The following is a 21,602-nucleotide window of genomic DNA, read 5'->3' on the forward strand; positions in this document are numbered from 1 at the left end:
AATAATTAATTGTTTTATGAATGTGTTTATAGTCATTATAATTGCTCGTTACCTTCAAGCAAAGCGCCTCGGTGGCTGAGTGGTTAGAAATCTGATTGTCTTTATCACTAACCCTCCACCCCAAGTCACAGGTTAGAAACCTGGGCTGGTCAGTCACCAGGTACTGGGCGCAGGTCGGTGGTTTTTCTCCAGGAACTCTTTCCTCCACCACCAGAACCTGGCATGTCTTTAAATGGCCCAGGGTGTAAATAGGATGCAAAGCAACAATAAACATAAAAGATAAAACTAAAAAGTTAACTGTTACTGTTTCAAAGATTTATGAGAAGGGAACTTTGTTATCATAATTGCATGGGATGTCTAGTACTGTTGTAATGGGATAATAGCAGGCTAATGTAAACATCTTATATGAGATTACAAGTCACAGAAGTGATGTGAAAGTGGTGTTATATCCTTCGAATTCTTCATTGTTGAATTATGACTTATTTTATCAGGGATTCCTTCTGGCCTGGAGGTGTTCTAGCAGAGACACAACCCCCACGTTCCCTACATACTAAAATGAGGACCAGAGTAGCTTGTAAAGCAAAGATGTTGGGCAGTGTTCCAGGTAAAATATATATACAATTGTAACTGGTAAAGGAAAGATGTCGGGCAGTGTTCCAGATGAACTTTATATAATGGTAGCTTGTGAAGTTAAGATGCTGAAATAGAATTAAATAAACAACTTTCTCAACCTTGTTCTGTTACTGTAGTTAAGTTGTACTGCTACCGTAGTTAGGTCGTACTGCTGCCGTATTTAGGTTGTACTGCTACTGTGGTTAAGTTGTTCTGCTACTGTGGTTAAGTTGTACTGCTACTAAGGTTAAGTTGTTCTGCTACTGTAGTTAAGTTGTACTGATACCATAGTTAAGTTGTACTGCTACCGTAGTTAAGTTGTACTGCTACTGTGGTTAAGTTGTACTGCTACGGTACTTAGGTTGTACTGCTACCATAGTTAAGTTGTACTGCTACCGTAGTTAGGTCTTACTGCTGCCGTATTTAGGTTGTACTGATACCATAGTTAGGTTGTACTGATACCATAGTTAAGTTGTACTGCTACCGTAGTTAAGTTGTACTGCTACTGTGGTTAAGTTGTACTGCTACGGTACTTTGGTTGTACTGCTACCATAGTTAGATTGTACTGATACCGTAGTTAGGTTGTACTGCTACCATAGTTAAGTTGTACTACTACCGTAGTTAGGTTGTACTGCTACTGTAGTTAAGTTGTACTGCTAACGTAGTTAGGTTGTACTGATACCGTAGTTAAGTTGTACTGCTACTGTAGTTAAGTTGTACTGCTACTGTAGTTAAGTTGTACTGCTACTGTAGTTAAGTTGTACTGCTAACGTAGTTAGGTTGTACTGATACCGTAGTTAAGTTGTACTGCTACTGTAGTTAGGTTGTACTGCTACTGTAGTTAAGTTGTACTGCTACTGTAGTTAAGTTGTCGTTAAGTTGCACTGCTTCTGTGGTTAAGTTGTACTGCTACCGTAGTTAAGTTGTACTGCTACTGTAGTTAAGTTGTACTGCTACTGTAGTTAAGTTGTCGTTAAGTTGCACTGCTTCTGTGGTTAAGTTGTACTGCTACCGTAGTTAAGTTGTACTGCTACTGTAGTTAAGTTGTACTGCTACTGTAGTTAGGTTGTACTGCTACTGTGGTTAAGTTGTACTGCTACCGTAGTTAAGTTGTACTGCTACTGTAGTTAAGTTGTTCTAACATAGTTAGATTGTACTGATACTGTAGTTAAGTTGTACTGATACTGTAGTTAATTTGTACTTCTACCGTAGTTAGGTTGTACTGATTCTGTAATTACTGCTACCGAAGTGAAGTTGTACTGCTACCATAGTTCAATTGTACTGCTACCGAAGTGAAGTTGTACTGCTACCATAGTTAAGTTGTACTGCTACTGTAGTTCTGCTACCATAGTTAAGTTGTACTGCTACTGTAGTTCTGCTACCATAGTTAAGTTGTACTGCTACTGTAGTGAAGTTGTACTTGCACTGTAATTCAGTTGTACTGCTACCGAAGTGAAGTTGTACTGCTACCATAGTTCAGTTGTACTGCTACCAAAGGGAAGTTGTACTGCTACCGTAGTTAAGTTGTACTGCTACTGTAGTTAAGTTGTAATGCTACTGTAGTGAAGTTGTACTGCTACTGTAGTTAAATTGCACTGCTACCGTAGTTAAGTTGCACTGCTACCGTAGTGAAGTTGTACTGCTACTGTAGTTAAGTTGTACTGCTACTGTAGTTAAGTTGCACTGCTACCGTAGTTCTGCTACCGTAGTTAAGTTGTACTGCTACCTTAGTGAAGTTGTACTTGCTCTGTAGTTAAGTTGCACTGCTACTGTAGTTAAGTTGTGCTACTACCGTAGTGAAGTTGTACTTGCACTGTAGTTAAGTTGCACTGCTACCGTAGTGTCAGATGGGAAGACAACATTGCTTACTTCAACATCTTCCATGTCATTATTGTCTTTTCTCCAGAATGTTTTGCTCCATAAACATGTCTGTTAATATTTTTTAAGAAAATGGTTAGTTTTCCTTTTGGATGATAGAAGAATGAATAAATCACAAATGCAATATTTTACAGTTCAAGGCTTATTTAGGATTTATTTTTGCTATAGATGGAGATTAGATTTTATGTATCCACTTTCTCTGTCCATCTGTTGCTCCATCTCTTTTAGATTTTATTTGTAGGTTCCCCTTGGTCCTGTTTTCTGTTTTGCTATAGGTGGAGATCTTTTAGATTTTATTTGTAGGTTCCCCTTGGTCCTTTGTTTTGCTATAGATGGAGATCTTTTAGATTTTATTTGTAGGTTCCCCTTGGTCCTTAGTTTTGCTATAGATAGGTATGTTCCCCTTGGTCCTTAGTTTTGAGATCTTTTTAGATTTTATTTGTAGGTTCCCCTTGGTCCTTAGTTTTGCTATAGATGATCTTTTAGATTTTATTTGTAGGTTCCCCTTGGTCCTTACATAATCTTTTAGATTTTATTTGTAGGTTCCCCTTGGTCCTTTGTTTTGCTATAGTTTTGCTATATATGGAGATCTTTTAGATTTTATTTGTAGGTTCCACTTTGTCCTTAGTTTTGCTATAGATGGAGATCTTTTAGATATTTGTAGGTATAGATGGAGATCTTTTGACCCCTTGTCCTTAGTTTTGCTATAGATGGAGATCTTTTAGATTTTATTTGTAGGTTCCCCTTGGTCCTTAGTTTTGCTATAGATGGAGATCTTTTAGATTTTATTTGTAGGTTCCCCCTTGGTCCTTAGTTTTGCTATAGTTTTGCTATAGATGGAGATCTTTTAGATTTTATTTGTAGGTTCCCCTTGGTCCTTAGTTTTGCTATAGATGGAGATCTTTTAGATTTTATTTGTAGGTTCCCCTTGGTCCTTAGTTTTGCTATAGATGGAGATCTTTTAGATTTTATTTGTAGGTTCCCCCCTTTGTTTTGCTATAGTTTTGCTATAGATGGAGATTTTTTAGATTTTATTTGTAGGTTCCCCTTGGTCCTTTGTTTTGCTATAGTTTTGCTATAGATGGAGATCTTTTAGATTTTATTTGTAGGTTCCCCTTGGTCCTTTGTTTTGCTATAGATGGAGATCTTTTAGATTTTATTTGTAGGTTCCCCTTGGTCCTTAGTTTTGCTATAGATGGAGATCTTTTAGATTTTATTTGTAGGTTCCCCTTGGTCCTTAGTTTTGCTATAGATGGAGATCTTTTAGATTTTATTTGTAGGATCTTTTAGATTTTATTTGTAGGTTCCCCTTGGTCCTTAGTTTTGCTATAGATGGAGATCTTTTAGATTTTATTTGTAGGTTCCCCTTGGTCCTTAGTTTTGCTATAGATGGAGATCTTTTAGATTTTATTTGTAGGTTCCCCTTGGTCCTTTGTTTTGCTATAGTTTTGCTATAGATGGAGATTTTTTAGATTTTATTTGTAGGTTCCCTTTGGTCCTTTGTTTTGCTATAGTTTTGCTATAGATGGAGATCTTTTAGATTTTATTTGTAGGTTCCCCTTGGTCCTTAGTTTTGCTATAGATGGAGATCTTTTAGATTTTATTTGTAGGTTCCCCTTGGTCCTTTGTTTTGCTATAGATGGAGATCTTTTAGATTTTATTTGTAGGTTCCCCTTGGTCCTTAGTTTTGCTATAGTTTTGCTATAGATGGAGATCTTTTAGATTTTATTTGTAGGTTCCCCTTGGTCCTTTGTTTTGCTATAGATGGAGATCTTTTAGATTTTATTTGTAGGTTCCCCTTGGTCCTTTGTTTTGCTATAGATGGAGATCTTTTAGATTTTATTTGTAGGTTCCCCTTGGTCCTTTGTTTTGCTATAGTTTTGCTATAGATGGAGATCTTTTAGATTTTATTTGTAGGTTCCCCTTGGTCCTTTGTTTTGCTATAGTTTTGCTATAGATGGAGATCTTTTAGATTTTATTTGTAGGTTCCCCTTGGTCCTTAGTTTTGCTATAGATGGAGATCTTTTAGATTTTATTTGTAGGTTCCCCTTGGTCCTTTGTTTTGCTATAGATGGAGATCTTTTAGATTTTATTTGTAGGTTCCCCTTGGTCCTTTGTTTTGCTATAGTTTTGCTATAGATGGAGATCTTTTAGATTTTATTTGTAGGTTCCCCTTGGTCCTTAGTTTTGCTATAGATGGAGATCTTTTAGATTTTATTTGTAGGTTCCCCTTGGTCCTTAGTTTTGCTATAGATGGAGATCTTTTAGATTTTATTTGTAGGTTCCCCTTGGTCCTTTGTTTTGCTATAGATGGAGATCTTTTAGATTTTATTTGTAGGTTCCCCTTGTCCTATTGTTTTGCTATAGTTTTGCTATAGATGGAGATCTTTTAGATTTTATTTGTAGGTTCCCCTTGGTCCTTAGTTTTGCTATAGATGGAGATCTTTTAGATTTTATTTGTAGGTTCCCCTTGGTCCTTAGTTTTGCTATAGATGGAGATCTTTTAGATTTTATTTGTAGGTTCCCCTTGGTCCTTAGTTTTGCTATAGATGGAGATCTTTTAGATTTTATTTGTAGGTTCACCTTTGTCCTTAGTTTTGCTATAGATGGAGATCTTTTAGATTTTATTTGGAGGTTCCCCTTGGTCCTTAGTTTTGCTATAGATGGAGATCTTTTAGATTTTATTTGTAGGTTCCCCTTGGTCCTTTGTTTTGCTATAGATGGAGATCTTTTAGATTTTATTTGTAGGTTCCCTTTGGTCCTTTGTTTTGCTATAGTTTTGCTATAGATGGAGATCTTTTAGATTTTATTTGTAGGTTTCCCTTGGTCCTTAGTTTTTTTGCTTAGATTAGATTTTATTTTATTTGTATAGTTTTGCTATAGATGGAGATCTTTTAGATTTTATTTGTAGGTTCCCCTTGGTCCTTTGTTTTGCTATAGTTTTGCTATAGATGGAGATCTTTTAGATTTTATTTGTAGGTTCCCCTTGGTCCTTAGTTTTGCTATAGATGGAGATCTTTTAGATTTTATTTGTAGGTTCCCCTTGGTCCTTTGTTTTGCTATAGTTTTGCTATAGATGGAGATCTTTTAGATTTTATTTGTAGGTTCCCCTTGGTCCTTAGTTTTGCTATAGATGGAGATCTTTTAGATTTTATTTGTAGGTTCCCCTTGGTCCTTAGTTTTGCTATAGATGGAGATCTTTTAGATTTTATTTGTAGGTTCCCCTTGGTCCTTAGTTTTGCTATAGATGGAGATCTTTTAGATTTTATTTGTAGGTTCCCCTTGGTCCTTTGTTTTGCTATAGATGGAGATCTTTTAGATTTTATTTGTAGGTTCCCCTTGGTCCTTGGTTTTGCCTTTAGTTTTGCTATAGATGGAGATCTTTTAGATTTTATTTGTAGGTTCCCCTTGTTTTGCTTAGTTTTGCTATAGATGGAGATCTTTTAGATTTTATTTGTAGGTTACCCAAGTTCATAAGTATTTCAAAATATGGAAATCTTTTATATATTATTTGTAGGTTCCCCTTGGTCCCTTAGTTTTGCTATAGATGGAGATCCTTAGTTTTGCTATAGATGGAGATCTTTTAGATTTTATTTGTAGGTTCCCCTTGGTCCTTAGTTTTGCTATATAGATTTTTTTGATTTTATTTGTAGGTTTTGCTATAGATGGAGATCTTTTAGATTTTATTTGTAGGTTCCCCTTGGTCCTTAGTTTTGCTATAGATGGAGATCTTTTAGATTTTATTTGTAGGTTCCCCTTGGTCCTTTGTTTTGCTATAGATGGAGATCTTTTAGATTTTATTTGTAGGTTCCCCTTGGTCCTTTGTTTTGCTATAGATGGAGATCTTTTAGATTTTATTTGTAGGTTCCCCTTGGTCCTTAGTTTTGCTATAGATGGAGATCTTTTAGATTTTATTTGTAGGTTCCCTATAGATGGAGATCTTTTAGATTTTATTTTGTTCCCCTTGTCCTATAGTTTTGCTATAGATGGAGATCTTTTAGATTTTATTTGTAGGTTCCCCTTGGTCCTTTGTTTTTAGTTTTGCTATAGATGGAGATCTTTTAGATTTTATTTGTAGGTTCCCCTTGGTCCTTAGTTTTGCTATAGATGGAGATCTTTTTAGATTTTATTTGTAGGTTCCCCTTGGTCCTTAGTTTTGCTATAGATGGAGATCTTTTAGATTTTATTTGTAGGTTCCCCTTGGTCCTTAGTTTTGCTATAGATGGAGATCTTTTAGATTTTATTTGTAGGTTCCCCTTGGTCCTTTGTTTTGCTATAGTTTTGCTATAGATGGAGATCTTTTAGATTTTATTTGTAGGTTCCCCTTGGTCCTTAGTTTTGCTATAGATGGAGATCTTTTAGATTTTATTTGTAGGTTCCCCTTGGTCCTTTGTTTTGCTCCAGATGGAGGTGCCTAATGATTTAATAGGTCAAATCTTTATTAATAGCAAAGCAGGATATCCCCCAGTGTTTGGTATTTCATTGATAATTTCTTTGTATGTCATACATCTTTGTTCATGTTGTTGTTTTATGATGTTTACAAGTACAAATGAGCTTTTTGACTAATGTATTTCTCTGTGAAATTCCAGATGAGATGCGGACATTGATGGGTACTGAAACAATCAAACTGGGAGTGACACGAATATTTGACATGTTTCAAATCAAGAACCTCAACAGGAGACTTGTGTATGTCTGTCTAGAGGGAGTTATACAGACACTATTCCCAGACAATAAGTTTATAGACCTTTTTGAAAAGCTACATTCCAGATCCAACAGGAAATTCACCAAAGATTATGGCGAGAAATCAGAAATAGACCCTGTATTAAGAAAACGCCCAGTGCGGCGGTGAATTGTCCGCAGGGATTCACCTGCATACCAGAAACAGGCTGTGATAATTTCCAACATTTTTTTATCCTAAGTATTGAATAATATATTTATCATGTGATTTTTGTGTTGATGAAGGGTTTTTAATATACTGTTATATATTGTGGAATTCATCTGTTATAAGTGTCGCCTCCAAATGTCTATTGGTTGGCATCAATTTTTTAAAGTTTATTTAACATCTAATGAAAAGTTCTGATTTCAAAATTTTAATCATTATTTGATATGGTATATACTAGATTATAAAATACTGTAAGGAAAATTTCCAAAAACAATTTTAATATCATCAGTCATCTTTTTGTCAATTTTCATACAATGTTCCAATAGCAAAAGATAGTTTCTTCAATTGTCATACAAAATTTGTCATTATGTGATATAAACAGAGGAAGCATAGAATCAAACTATCCATACAATTTCAAATTAAGGGCATTGTATGCACAGAAGAAAAATTTCCATTTTCAAAGGTAAATTTACTTTTTTTAAGATTTTCTGTAAATTACTGGAAAAAGATGCATTCTTTTATTCAATTATTATTATCATAGTAATCAATTGATGTGATAAAATGCCAAATTGTTGACAGAGTTTTGTGAAGACTTTGTTTATTCATGAAATCTTTAGGTCACCTGAGACAGTGTCATGGTGATTGCAGTCGCCTTTTGTCCGGCTTTGTGTGTCTGTGCAACATGAGTCTTCGAACATAAACATTTTTGGCTTCTTCTCAAAAAATGAAGTGTGAATTAAGTGGCCCAAAACCCCAGGGACCTGAGAGGCGGGGGCCAAAAATGGTCAAATTGACTCAAAATTCAAAAATCCTTTTCTCAACATCCAGATATGGTAGAATCGAATACTCTTTATGGATGGAAGGGTCTTGAGATGCTTTACCAAAATAACAGTTTCGTGACCCCAGGGTCTCGCATTTCCCCAGGGGAAGGGGGTAACGTTTGCTATAGTTTATATAGGAAAAGTATGTTTTTGAGCATAATTTGTTTAATTTCCATTTCAAATATCTCAAACTTGGTTAGAATTATTAGCAAAAGTTGATGACTTGATGGTATGCAAATTTTGATACAAGCTGGCCCACAGGGGCTTAAAACATATCACTTAAGTCTTACTATCATCATTGTCACAATTTCTTATTCATGACACTTGAAAGCTACTTATCCTACAACCTTTATATTCAGTATTGCTGACCTCAGGTGACTGTCAAGGCCACTAGGCCACTTGTTTATATAAAAACTAGATAGTTAAACATTTGATGTAGTGGTAACTGCCTAAACCATTGTTATTTCCAGCATTAATGTACATGCCAGTTAGTGAGTAGAATTTTCAAAAGCGAGTTTCAAAATAGAATTTTCTTTACTTTAAGAATTTATGATATACATACTGTAAACTTTTTGTATATTTATTATAATTACATGTTTATGCATCATAGATTTATTGTTTTGTTTATAGTGATTTATCACCTGGTTTTAGGGTCTAAAATAACCAGGCCTGCCACAGATCATTCAGACATTTTTGTGATTTTGATATAAAATTTATTTTCATTCAAAACTGAAAACGAAGTGCAGAAACAAGTTCGACTGATGGTTATGTCATGAAATAAAAGATTGAATTTTGTATTCAACCCATTTTGATTTGCAATGCTTTGTGTAAAGGTTTTCTAACTTCTGGTTTTAGTTATTAAGTAAGCAGTAATAATTAAAATTTTACAACGAAATTCGAGCTCAATCTTGTTTTCTGATGGATTGTATGTGTAAATTGTTTAATTCTATAACAAAGTCCTCTCTTGTTTAATTCTATAACAAAGTCCTCTCTTGTTTAATTCTATAACAAAGTCCTCTCTTGTTTAATTCTATAACAAAGTCCTCTCTTGTTTAATTCTATAACAAAGTCCTCTCTTGTTTAATTCTATAACAAAGTCCTCTCTTGTTTAATTCTATAACAAAGTCCTCTCTTGTTTAATTCTATAACAAAGTCCTCTCTTGTTTAATTCTATAACAAAGTCCTCTCTTGTTTAATTCTATAACAAAGTCCTCTCTTGTTTAATTCTATAACAAAGTCCTCTCTTGTTTAATTCTATAACAAAGTCCTCTCTTGTTTAATTCTATAACAAAGTCCTCTCTTGTTTAATTCTATAACAAAGTCCTCTCTTGTATAATTCTATAACAAAGTCCTCTCTTGTTTAATTCTATAACAAAGTCCTCTCTTGTTTAATTCTATAACAAAGTCCTCTCTTGTTTAATTCTATAACAAAGTCCTCTCTTGTTTAATTCTATAACAAAGTCCTCTCTTGTTTAATTCTATAACAAAGTCCTCTCTTGTTTAATTCTATAACAAAGTCCTCTCTTGTTTAATTCTATAACAAAGTCCTCTCTTGTTTAATTCTATAACAAAGTCCTCTCTTGTTTAATTCTATAACAAAGTCCTCTCTTGTTTAATTCTATAACAAAGTCCTCTCTTGTTTAATTCTATAACAAAGTCCTCTCTTGTTTAATTCTATAACAAAGTCCTCTCTTGTATAATTCTATAACAAATTCCTCTCTTGTTTAATTCTATAAAAAAGTCCTCTCTTGTATAATTCTATAACAAAGTCCTCTCTTGTTTAATTCTATAACAAAGTCCTCTCTTGTATAATTCTATAACAAAGTCCTCTCTTGTTTAATTCTATAACAAAGTCCTCTCTTGTATAATTCTATAACAAAGTCCTCTCTTGTTTAATTCTATAACAAAGTCCTCTCTTGTATAATTCTATAACAAAGTCCTCTCTTGTTTAATTGTCAAACTTGTAGATTATTTCCTTTTCTGTTAAATCTAATAGTGGCCTTTTGTGTTAGTTTCAAATTCTGTGTCTTCTAGACTAGTTCAAGTCAATCATAAAACATACAATATTTTAATTTGTTAGCCTTAGGTATTTTGGCGGAAACATTAACATACAAATATCAGTTGCAAATGTCAGGTAATTTGGTCCAGTTATTAGTTTTATACAAATAGCAGATGTAATGATGAAGTTAACAATTATCAACGAGGCTGAAGTTTCTTTACCAAACATTTAAATCTTCTGGTGGTAAATCTCATTTATTCAAGAGCTTTGTGCACTGAATTTTTTTTATACCAAAGAAAACCTTAAGGTTAGTAGCAGATGCAGTGAGGACAAAGCAAAATTCTGGAGATACAAAGTAATTGCAAATCGATTTCAGTTAACAAATAGCTATCATGGAAGATAGCTTAATGAATAGTTTCTTTCCTAGAGTTATAACAATGATGTATGTAGACAGAAGTGACAAGCACTTTTAAATGGTTTCTCTTTGACATTGATTCCAATTCCTACAATTCTGACTTCATCACAAGTCTTGTTACTTTGAGTGTTAGATATTGGTGATAGTGATGTCACCTTGTGATAGCATCAAAGTCACACTTGTATATTATCATATCATAATATTTGTTGTTTTTGGGTGTTGCTGAAAGATACAGATGAAATTATTTTGCATAATGTTTTACGTTGAACGTGTTTGTGATAATTGTTTGTTACAGTAGCTAAACTCTGTAGATCAGAGATGTCTGTGATTTTTTCATGTCATTGCTTTCTCTTCCATAGCTGGACATATATATGTACTGATGTGTGCAATAGTCCTATTGATGTATCTAATATATATGTAAAAGAAATGTGGGAATATATTTAATATGATGATAAATTTGCATGTGTTGTTTAAGTAGTTTCAGGAGGTAACATTATTTTGAGATCACATTCCATTAGGACAAATGAGGAGAACATTTCTTCAACGTCATTGGTCCATGGGTTAGATAAATCCAAGAAAATTGATTCCATTTCTCATCATATTATCTGACTGTCTGTAGAATCAGTTTCACAAGGCTTTTTAAAGCTTATGTCAAATCTAGTTTTAGTACAAGTATGATATTTATAAAACAATAACTTTGTTTTTATCTAAATGCTTTATTTTAGACTTTTAAACAAAATAATGTAATGAAAGAGAGGCATTATAAGATCAGATAATCTGACATGATCACATAGGACCAACAAAAAAATATTCATTTTAAAAGAATGTGGTTTTCATTGGTTAATTCTGTAAATGTTTTAAATGAATGAGCAATCATCGTCATCCTTTCATTTACATGAAAAGGATTTTTCATTGAGGGTTTATTTTTTCTTACTAAATCTTAAGTTTGAAAGTTGATTGGAAGTTTTTTACATCTTGGATAGAATCAATTTCTTTTTTTAATTTCTTTTGATTTCATGATGGGAGCATAGTGTTACCCTTGGCCATCATTCTAATATAACTTTTGTCTCATTCCTTTGGTCTGTGATGGATACAGATATAGACTTGTAATTTTCTATGTAGTTAATATTGATAATATGCAGGTCAAGATCAATTATCTATTTCCATAGTGATGGCCTTTAACCTCAACAATTTTCATCAAAATTTTCACAAAAATGATATGACCAAAACTGGATAGCCTTGCCTAACTCCAATGGAAATGAAAAGAGAAGAAAATCCAAACTTCTCCTTGGCATTCCTGTTTGTCCAACACCTCTAGTTTTCCTATACTTTTTTAACTTATAGTCTCTCTCAGTAAGAAGGCATAGGATATTTCCCCCATTACAGCGTTATTTCTGTTGGGTTTCTAGGTGGCTGGGACCATCAATGTCAATGCTTACAAGCATAAATGTTTGTAAAACAATCAGGGAAACAATATGTAGGACTCCTGTCTCTCGAGTTTCATATCTTCTGAGACATGTTTATTTCTGTGACTTTGTTTGCTCAACCCTGAGTATACAATCATGTATATTTAGGGCACCTACCAGTATATATTTATGTTTTGATAGACAAATTATCATTTAGGTAGAAGGACCTATAAAAGTTTTGGTAGAATACAAGATATCTTCAGACATGTCAGCTGCAGATTTAGCAGAGATGGTTTTGTATAGACTATCAAAGCAGCCTGCTTAAGATATCACACCTCTGTCATATTTCCTTGATTTATTAATTTACAAACTAGTTAGAAACATAAATCCTGATATAAACAAAAGCTGAGATAAGAAAAATTTTCTCCGAATTAACTACAGAGTATACCTCTTCATTCTTATAGATGTGTGTGCATTGAATTCATAGTCTGGTAATTCCTCAGAATCAAATGAATTTTAACTTTTCTAACTTGAATTGTCAATCTAAACTGGACTAATATGATATTACTATTATCTGTCTCTACTTAAGTTGTTATCCTAATAACTGTAGAAACTGCAGTCTCACAGGATTTCTTTTCTCTAGCTTTAGCAGCACTTGAGTAGAGGACTTTCGCAGATGCCACTGTACATTATATGAAGACAACCACAACCAGTAGACTGATTCCATTAAGATTTTAACCATAATTCAAGTAAGAAATTAGTAGCTGTCAACATTGTGATATTTAAAACACAAACTACACCCAGGAAGAATAAATTTGAAACCCTGTTAAATTAAAAATAGAGTACTACCAGCATGTGAGTATCACCATGGGTACTACCAACATGTTAGTATCACCATGGGTACTACCAACATGTTAGTATCACCATGGTTACTACCAACATGTTAGTATCACCATGGTTACTACCAACATGTTAGTATCACCATGGTACTACCAACATGTTAGTATCACCATGGGTACTACCAACATGTTAGTATCACCATGGGTACTACCAACATGTTAGTATCACCATGTATCACCATGGGTACTACCAACATGTATCACCATGGGTACTACCAACATGTTAGTATCACCATGGGTACTACCAACATGTTAGTATCACCATGGGTACTACCAACATGTTAGTATCACCATGGGTACTACCAACATGTTAGTATCACCATGGGTACTACCAACATGTTAGTATCACCATGGTTACTACCAACATGTTAGTATCACCATGGTTACTACCAACATGTTAGTATCACCATGGTTACAACCAAAATGTAAGCATCACCATGGGTACTACCAACATGTGAGTATCATGTATGGGTTTATTTTAATATACTGTTGTCTGTGATGGTTTAGATATGAGGTTTGTAATCCTGTCTGTGTGGATTATTTATGTCAGTCATGTTAACATTTAGTATTATCAATGTATATCCGATCCTGTCCTGTCCTACCATTTCTGTCCTAGTTTAGTGTGTTTTTTAACAATTTCTATTGAATGTCAAGTACAAGAGTACATTAGATAAGTTTGTGTTTCAAGAGGCATGAACAGAACTTTAGAAAATCCCCGATAACATAGAGTTGCTGACTTACTTGAGACAAGAGTTTTAACTGTTTTGAAATGTTTGATGAATGCTTGCATGTTGGTAGAAAACTCTTATAGAAAAAATAGTTATCAGTGCCAACTATAGATCAAAATTAAAGAACTGGGTAGTTAGCTTTATTAAAACTACACTGTTCAGAAAAAAGTCCACACAACACAATTTTTGCCTTATCACTTAATTTGTACAAATTAAAACCTTTTTGTGAATAGAATTAAACATTACAACATGATGATGAAGTACTCTGTGTAGAAAAGAATATTTTCTCTCTTACTGAGATGTGAATAGTCTCCATTTCTGAAGCATTAACACAAACTATTTTGAAATACAAAGTACATTTATATTGTCAGCAGCAAACATTTAATTGTGGTTTGTTGTTGAAGAGTTTACTTGTGCATTTTGTGTAAGTTGCCCATTGCCATTTGTAATCAAACATCAATGAGTTATGTACATTTAAAGGAAAAAGGAATACATATTTAATTTTCCATCTTGAAGTAACATGGTTTGAATCTATTATTAGACATGAACATCCATTTTGATAAATTTGTATGTTTGTTCCATGTTAAATGTTGTTCAAAATTTATGTCTGGGTATCAACCAGTAATTTCCTGTTTACTTTGCTTTCTATCATTAAACCAAACTGAACTGCAAGACTGAAAATTTCAGTTTTTGCAAATGGTGATAAAAAAGAAACTATATGCAGATTTTTAAAAAATACAATGTATTTGACTTGAAAAGTCATTTTTCTGTTATACAGACTGAAATATTTTGGTATAGTATTTAATCAATTATCTGTCTGATAATAATACTGTGATTCTAGTCATAGAATCTGAAACTAGTTACATAAATATACATTGAATTCTTGAAATGTCTTATTCAGCAGTACAGTGACCAACGTATGTGTTCTGAGGGACTGTATATCTACATAGTATTTGTGGTTTACTGGACATTAAAATTGTACAGATTGGTGTTTAAGTTGTAATTTAAGGTGTATCACATTTACAGATTAGGGAGAGGAGTTTTTCCTCTTTCCATTGAGATTCGTTATCAGAATGCCTTTCCCTCTTCACCCATGACACTTATTTCAGCTTACTGCTTACAGTTTAGTTGGTAAGATCTGGCATGATCCTGATATTTATTGAACTGTGTGTTTCTAGATTGTTTGATCTTATTTGTACCAGTGAGGTACCAAAAACACAGTTTACACAACAGTAGATAGGAGATGAAAGATTGCAATACACTTTTGCCAACACATAAATACATGTGCTTTATAACCACCCGTCTGTTCCTTTATAAATGTACTTAAACTATCATTTGTTGTAAATATTGGAACTTTTTTTATTTATTTTTGCCAACTTTTACCTTAAAATGTGCTCGTAATTATGCTTAGTCATTTATAAACATATTTGCTAGTGAAATTTGTTCCGATACAAACATGTTATTGTGTTCAAATCCAAATTAATTAGTTTACCATTTGCTTTTTCACATTTTAAGGAATTTTATGTGATCGAGATTTTACCTTCCAGGGGGAATTTTAATATTAGCAAGTGCTGGTTAATTATTATGTTAAGGGAGTACATGCACTAATGAATAATCCTGTGTATCTGCAAACAAAATCCAACAGATGTTAAAGAACATGACTTGCTTTGAAATTAATTTTTTGCAGTTTGTGCAATTTTGAAAAAAAAATTGAATTCATAAATGTTAACATGCTAATGATTACCAAAAACTTTATCATTGTCAAATTAAAATTTGATTTTGCAAAAAATTCATTGATCTTAATACCTGAATATTTATGTATCAAAAAGTATTTAAAGTCTAGAGTAAATTTTTAATATGATTCGATTTTGAAATGCAACTATTACAAAGATGTCTCTGACATATCATTCAGATAACTTAAATATAAAAATCTTCACGTCATATTAGATTTGAGTTTAGAAAGCTAGCACCTGTTTACACACAACCAATATATGTCGGAACTGGACTTCAACAATTTCTACACTATAACGCTATCACGTTTACATTGTGATTACAGTTTTGCTAAACCACTCTCCTTTAACCTGTAGGATTCTGTTTCACTTTATCTGTAGTTGAACATTTTCCAGAAAATTATTATTAGCTCTAAAAAAATTTTATTATTTTGTTCTTGGGAAAATTTATATAAAAAAAAATTGTTGAAAAAAATAAATTTTTATCTAATTGAGTGTAGAGCAGGGTGCTCTGCGAGTCCTCTTGGCAGAGTTTATTTGACACCATGTAGAGGTCATTTAGCGGAAATAACTGTTTCCCAAGACATTGAAGACAACGGTAGACAACTATAAAAATGTGTCTATTAATAGCTAGATGTAAGGATAAAATTATTTTGTGTACATACCTTGCTACATACTCAAAAGACAATGAAGATATTTTGAATGTGTTCAACTTATATCAGGTCAATCATTCAGTTTTCTCTGTTATAGATTCTTGATGTTTTGAAAATTTCATCTCAGTGAATGATGTCCAGACAAGGACTGAAATCATAAAAAAGTAAAAGAAATCTCCTGTGTTTGTTGTTTTTATATCAGTGATAGACTTAGGAAACACTAAAATGTACATGTGTTTGTTGTTATATATCAGTGTTACACTTAGGAAACATCAAATTGTACATGTGTTTGTTGTTATATATCAGTGTTACACTTAGGAAACATCAAACTGTACATGTGTTTGTTGTTATATATCAGTGATAGACTTAGGAAACATCAAATTGTACATGTGTTTGTTGTTATATATCAGTGTTACACTTAGGAAACATCAAACTGTACATGTGTTTGTTGTTATATATCAGTGATAGACTTAGGAAACATTAAACTGTACATGTGTTTGTTGTTATATATCAGTGTTACACTTAGGAAACATCAAACTGTACATGTGTTTGTTGTTATATATCAGTGTTACACTTAGGAAACATCAAACTGTACATGTGTTTGTTGTTATATATCAGTGTTACACTTAGGAAATATCAAACTGTACATGTGTTTGTTGTTATATATCAGTGTTACACTTAGGAAACATCAAACTGTACATGTGTTTGTTGTTATATATCAGTGATAGACTTAGGAAACATCAAACTGTACATGTGTTTGTTGTTATATATCAGTGTTACACTTAGGAAACATCAAACTGTACATGTGTTTGTTGTTATATATCAGTGTTACACTTAGGAAACATCAAACTGTACATGTGTTTGTTGTTATATATCAGTGTTACACTTAGGAAACATCAAACTGTACATGTGTTTGTTGTTATATATCAGTGATAGACTTAGGAAACATCAAACTGTACATGTGTTTGTTGTTATATATCAGTGATAGACTTAGGAAACATCAAACTGTACATGTGTTTGTTGTTATATATCAGTGTTACACTTAGGAAACATCAAACTGTACATGTGTTTGTTGTTATATATCAGTGTTACACTTATGTGTTTGGAAACATCAAACTGTACATGTGTTTGTTGTTATATATCAGTGTTACACTTAGGAAACATCAAACTGTACATGTGTTTGTTGTTATATATCAGTGATAGACTTAGGAAACATCAAACTGTACATGTGTTTGTTGTTATATATCAGTGTTACACTTAGGAAATATCAAACTGTACATGTGTTTGTTGTTATATATCAGTGATAGACTTAGGAAACATCAAACTGTACATGTGTTTGTTGTTATATATCAGTGATAGACTTAGGAAACATCAAATTGTACATGTGTTTGTTGTTATATATCAGTGTTACACTTAGGAAACATCAAATTGTACATGTGTTTGTTGTTATATATCAGTGATAGACTTAGGAAACATCAAACTGTACATGTGTTTGTTGTTATATATCAGTGTTACACTTAGGAAACATCAAACTGTACATGTGTTTGTTGTTATATATCAGTGTTACACTTAGGAAACATCAAACTGTACATGTGTTTGTTGTTATATATCAGTGTTACACTTAGGAAACATCAAACTGTACATGTGTTTGTTGTTATATATCAGTGATAGACTTAGGAAACATCAAACTGTACATGTGTTTGTTGTTATATATCAGTGATAGACTTAGGAAACATCAAACTGTACATGTGTTTGTTGTTATATATCAGTGTACATGTGTTTGTTGTTATATACACTTAGGAAACATCAAACTGTACATGTGTTTGTTGTTATATATCAGTGTTACACTTAGGAAACATCAAACTGTACATGTGTTTGTTGTTATATATCAGTGTTACACTTAGGAAACATCAAACTGTACATGTGTTTGTTGTTATATATCAGTGATAGACTTAGGAAACATCAGTTGCTTGCTTGCTTGATTTATTGCCTTGTCAATAACCAGGGTCATCTTAAGCCAGGGTTTCCTTTCAGTAGCTGATGAGAACTGTACCTCACTTTACATATGGGAGACCCATCGCATGCCAACCAAACCAATTAAGATCAAGTGTAAATGTCTTGACCAAGGAACAAAACAAACTAGATCAGACCAGCTTGCCTTCCTGGAAAAAAGCACCATAATCATAAGGTCGGGGGTCCATCTGTTAGTTTTTGTGATCACTATTTCACTAGAAATATAGAGATCCAAAACTCCACTTAGTAGATATTGGTTGTTTGTACCATGTTTGAGTATAATCTAGTTGTTAAGGATGGCTGCTAAGGGACATTTCTGATTTCAACCTGATGACTTTGTGATTTATTTTTCTCCTAAAATGCTGAAGGGATATTCATACAACTTTTAACTCCAGCAATATAATTAGTTGTAGTCGTGGATTACGAATTCTTATCTGGATGTTAAGATGACTGCCAGTACCCATTTTGGTATTTACTTTAAACAATATTTTAATTCATTGAATTACATTACCCATAAGTAATACAAGTTAGAATACTTTTGTTGTGATAAAATAGGATATTTATATCAATTGCTTTTCAATGACTGGCGTTTGCTGTTAATGATTTCTGTAACTCCATTACTCCTGACGGGATCTTACTCCAACATAATTGGTATGCACTCGTTTGTTTTAAATGAGATCCAGTTTTCAAGATGGCTGACCACAGCCATTTTGGATTTTGAAATTTCAAGTTTTTACATGCGATATCCTATTGGCATTATATATCAAGGGATCTCCCTGAAATAAGTTCAGTAACTAACATAATTGTACAACAAATGACTACTACAATGATTGATATCTGAAGTCATTCCAGCTATTTAACATGTTTCTAGTTGAATATATCAAGGGGCCCATGGGCCTTAACGGTCATCTGACAAAAAGCAAGCCAAACTCTAACAACAGTGAGTCTGCTGTTAAAAGAGTGGGCTTTATTCATTTGAATAAACTTGGTAGCCCTTCCTCCCAGCATCATACAGGCCCAATATCAGCACTCTGAGCTTTTTGGTTACTGAGAAGTCGTTTACAGATTTTAACATATTTGAATCCTGTGATCTTGAAAGTGGGTCAAGGTCTTTCACTTGAACACATTTGGTAACACTTCCTCAAAGCATCCTACAGACCCAATATCAGCACTCTAATCATTTTGGTTATTGAGAAGTCATTTGCATATTTTAACATATTTAACCCCTGTGACCTTGAAAGTGGGTCAAGGTCATTCATTTGAACAAATTTGGTAGCATGTCATCCCAGCATCCTACAGGCCCATTATCAGCACTCTTGGAATTTTGCTTATTCAAGAGAAGTCATTTGCATATTTTAACATATTTAACCCCTGTGACCTAGAAAGTGGGTCGAGGTCATTCCTTTGAACAAACTTGGTAGCATGTCATCCCAGCATCCTACAGGCCCATTATCAGCACTCTTGGACTTTTGCTTATTGAGAAGAAGTCATTTGTATATTCTAATATATTTGACCCCTGTGACCTTGAAAGTGGGTCAAGGTCATTCATTTGAACAAACTTGGTAGCCCTTCATCCCAGCATGCTACAGACCCAATATCAGCATTCTGAGCCTTTTGGTTGTTGAGAAGAAGTTGTTTAAAAATTTCAACATATTTGACCCCTGTGACCTTGAAAGTGAGTCAAGGTCATTAATTTGAACAAACTTTGTAGGGCTCCATGCCAGCATGCTATGAAAAGCATGAATGAAAAACGGCGCACGACGACGGAAGAAGCACGATGGCTATAGTTAATCTCAACCCTTCAGGTCAGATGACCTAATAAGCAAAAGCAAGAGGCTCATAGTGCCTGTATCACTCACTTGGTTTTGTTAAGCTGAAATTACTTTAAAAGTAAAGGAAAAGGACTTGTTATGGTTTATATACCGTATATTCTTTGGCTTGGCAAACTGGGTGCTGTAGATCCTGACTTAATGGCTGAGACTGCTTAGGTCAAAAGTTTTGTCATTTGCATTTTCAAGTTAATAGAAGTGAAACAAGAATGAGAAACAATCATTTTACACACAGTATATTTTATTCAGCAAATTGTGTCTCTCAGACAGTTTGCCAGTAAATGTAGTAATCCACAGAGGATAGTAATATGCAATCATTAAGGGTACCACTCCTCATAAGGATAACTAGAAGTCAGTGTTACCCAAGCAATAAGGACGCCATAATGTAAGGGGTACCACCAACAACACAGATACCTCAAAGTCAGTGGTACCACCAACAACACAGATACCTCAAAGTCAGTGGTACCACCAACAACACAGATACCTCAAAGTCAGTGGTAACACCAACAACACTGATACCTCAAAGTCAGTGGTACCACCAACACCACCAACAACACAGATACCTCAAAGTCAGTGGTACCACCAACAACACAGATACCTCAAAGTCAGTGGTACCACCAACAACACAGATACCTCAAAGTCAGTGGTACCACCAACAACACAGATACCTCAAAGTCAGTGGTACCACCAACAACACAGATACCTCAAAGTCAGTGGTACCACCAACAACACAGATACTTCAAAGTCAGTGGTACCACAACAACACAGATACCTCAAAGTCAGTGGTACCACCAACAACACAGATACCTCAAAGTCAGTGGTACCACTAACAACACAGATACCTCAAAGTCAGTGGTACCACCAACAACACAGATACCTCAAAGTCAGTGGTACCACCAACAACACAGATACCTCAAAGTCAGCGGTACCACCAACAACACAGATACCTCAAAGTCAGTGGTACCACCAACACCACCAACAACACAGATACCTCAAAGTCAGTGGTACCACCAACAACACAGATACCTCAAAGTCAGTGGTACCACCAACAACACAGATACCTCAAAGTCAGTGGTACCACCAACAACACAGATACATCAAAGTCAGTGGTACCACCAACACCACCAACAACACAGATACCTCAAAGTCAGTGGTACCACCAACAACACAGATACCTCAAAGTCAGTGGTACCACCAACACCACCAACAACACAGATACCTCAAAGTCAGTGGTACCACCAACAACACAGATACCTCAAAGTCAGTGGTACCACCAACACCACCAACAACACAGATACCTCAAAGTCAGTGGTACCACCAACAACACAGATACATTAAAGTCAGTGGTACCACCAACACCACCAACAACACTGATACCTCAAAGTCAGTGGTACCACCAACAACACAGATACCTCAAAGTCAGTGGTACCACCAACAACACAGATACCTCAAAGTCAGTGGTACCACCAACAACACAGATACCTCAAAGTCAGTGGTACCACCAACAACAACACTGATACCTCAAAGTCAGTGGTACCACCAACACCACAACAACAGATACCTCAAAGTCAGTGGTACCACCAACAACACAGATACCTCAAAGTCAGTGGTACCACCAACAACACAGATACCTCAAAGTCAGTGGTACCACCAACAACACAGATACCTCAAAGTCAGCGGTACCACATACGATAGGTATATCTCAAACTCAATGATGCCATCCACAATATGGATACA

At 34.2% G+C, this 21,602-nt stretch overlaps 1 protein-coding gene and 1 long non-coding RNA gene across 2 annotated transcripts in view; one reads left to right on the plus strand and one right to left on the minus strand.

Annotated features, from left to right (window-relative positions):
• Positions 1-7,339, plus strand: part of LOC132565560 (sorting nexin-13-like) — a 30,572-nt gene extending 23,233 nt beyond the window's left edge. The window contains exons 25-26 of the mRNA XM_060230207.1: positions 492-604; positions 7,080-7,339. Coding sequence (XP_060086190.1) covers positions 492-604; positions 7,080-7,339 — 373 coding nt within the window. The remainder of the gene's footprint in view (positions 1-491; positions 605-7,079) is intronic.
• A 12,749-nt stretch (positions 7,340-20,088) lies between these two features.
• On the minus strand, positions 20,089-21,369 carry LOC132565575 (uncharacterized). Its single transcript, XR_009554927.1, has 2 exons — positions 21,085-21,369; positions 20,089-21,040 (listed from the first exon to the last, which is right to left on the minus strand). It is a non-coding gene; the product is annotated as an uncharacterized LOC132565575 (long non-coding RNA).
• Positions 21,370-21,602: the final 233 nt, after the last annotated feature.

Source organism: Ylistrum balloti, unplaced genomic scaffold (assembly GCF_031769215.1).
Source record: "Ylistrum balloti isolate Yb309-2 unplaced genomic scaffold, AGI_CSIRO_Ybal_v1 Utg369724, whole genome shotgun sequence".
Taxonomy (NCBI): domain Eukaryota; kingdom Metazoa; phylum Mollusca; class Bivalvia; order Pectinida; family Pectinidae; genus Ylistrum; species Ylistrum balloti.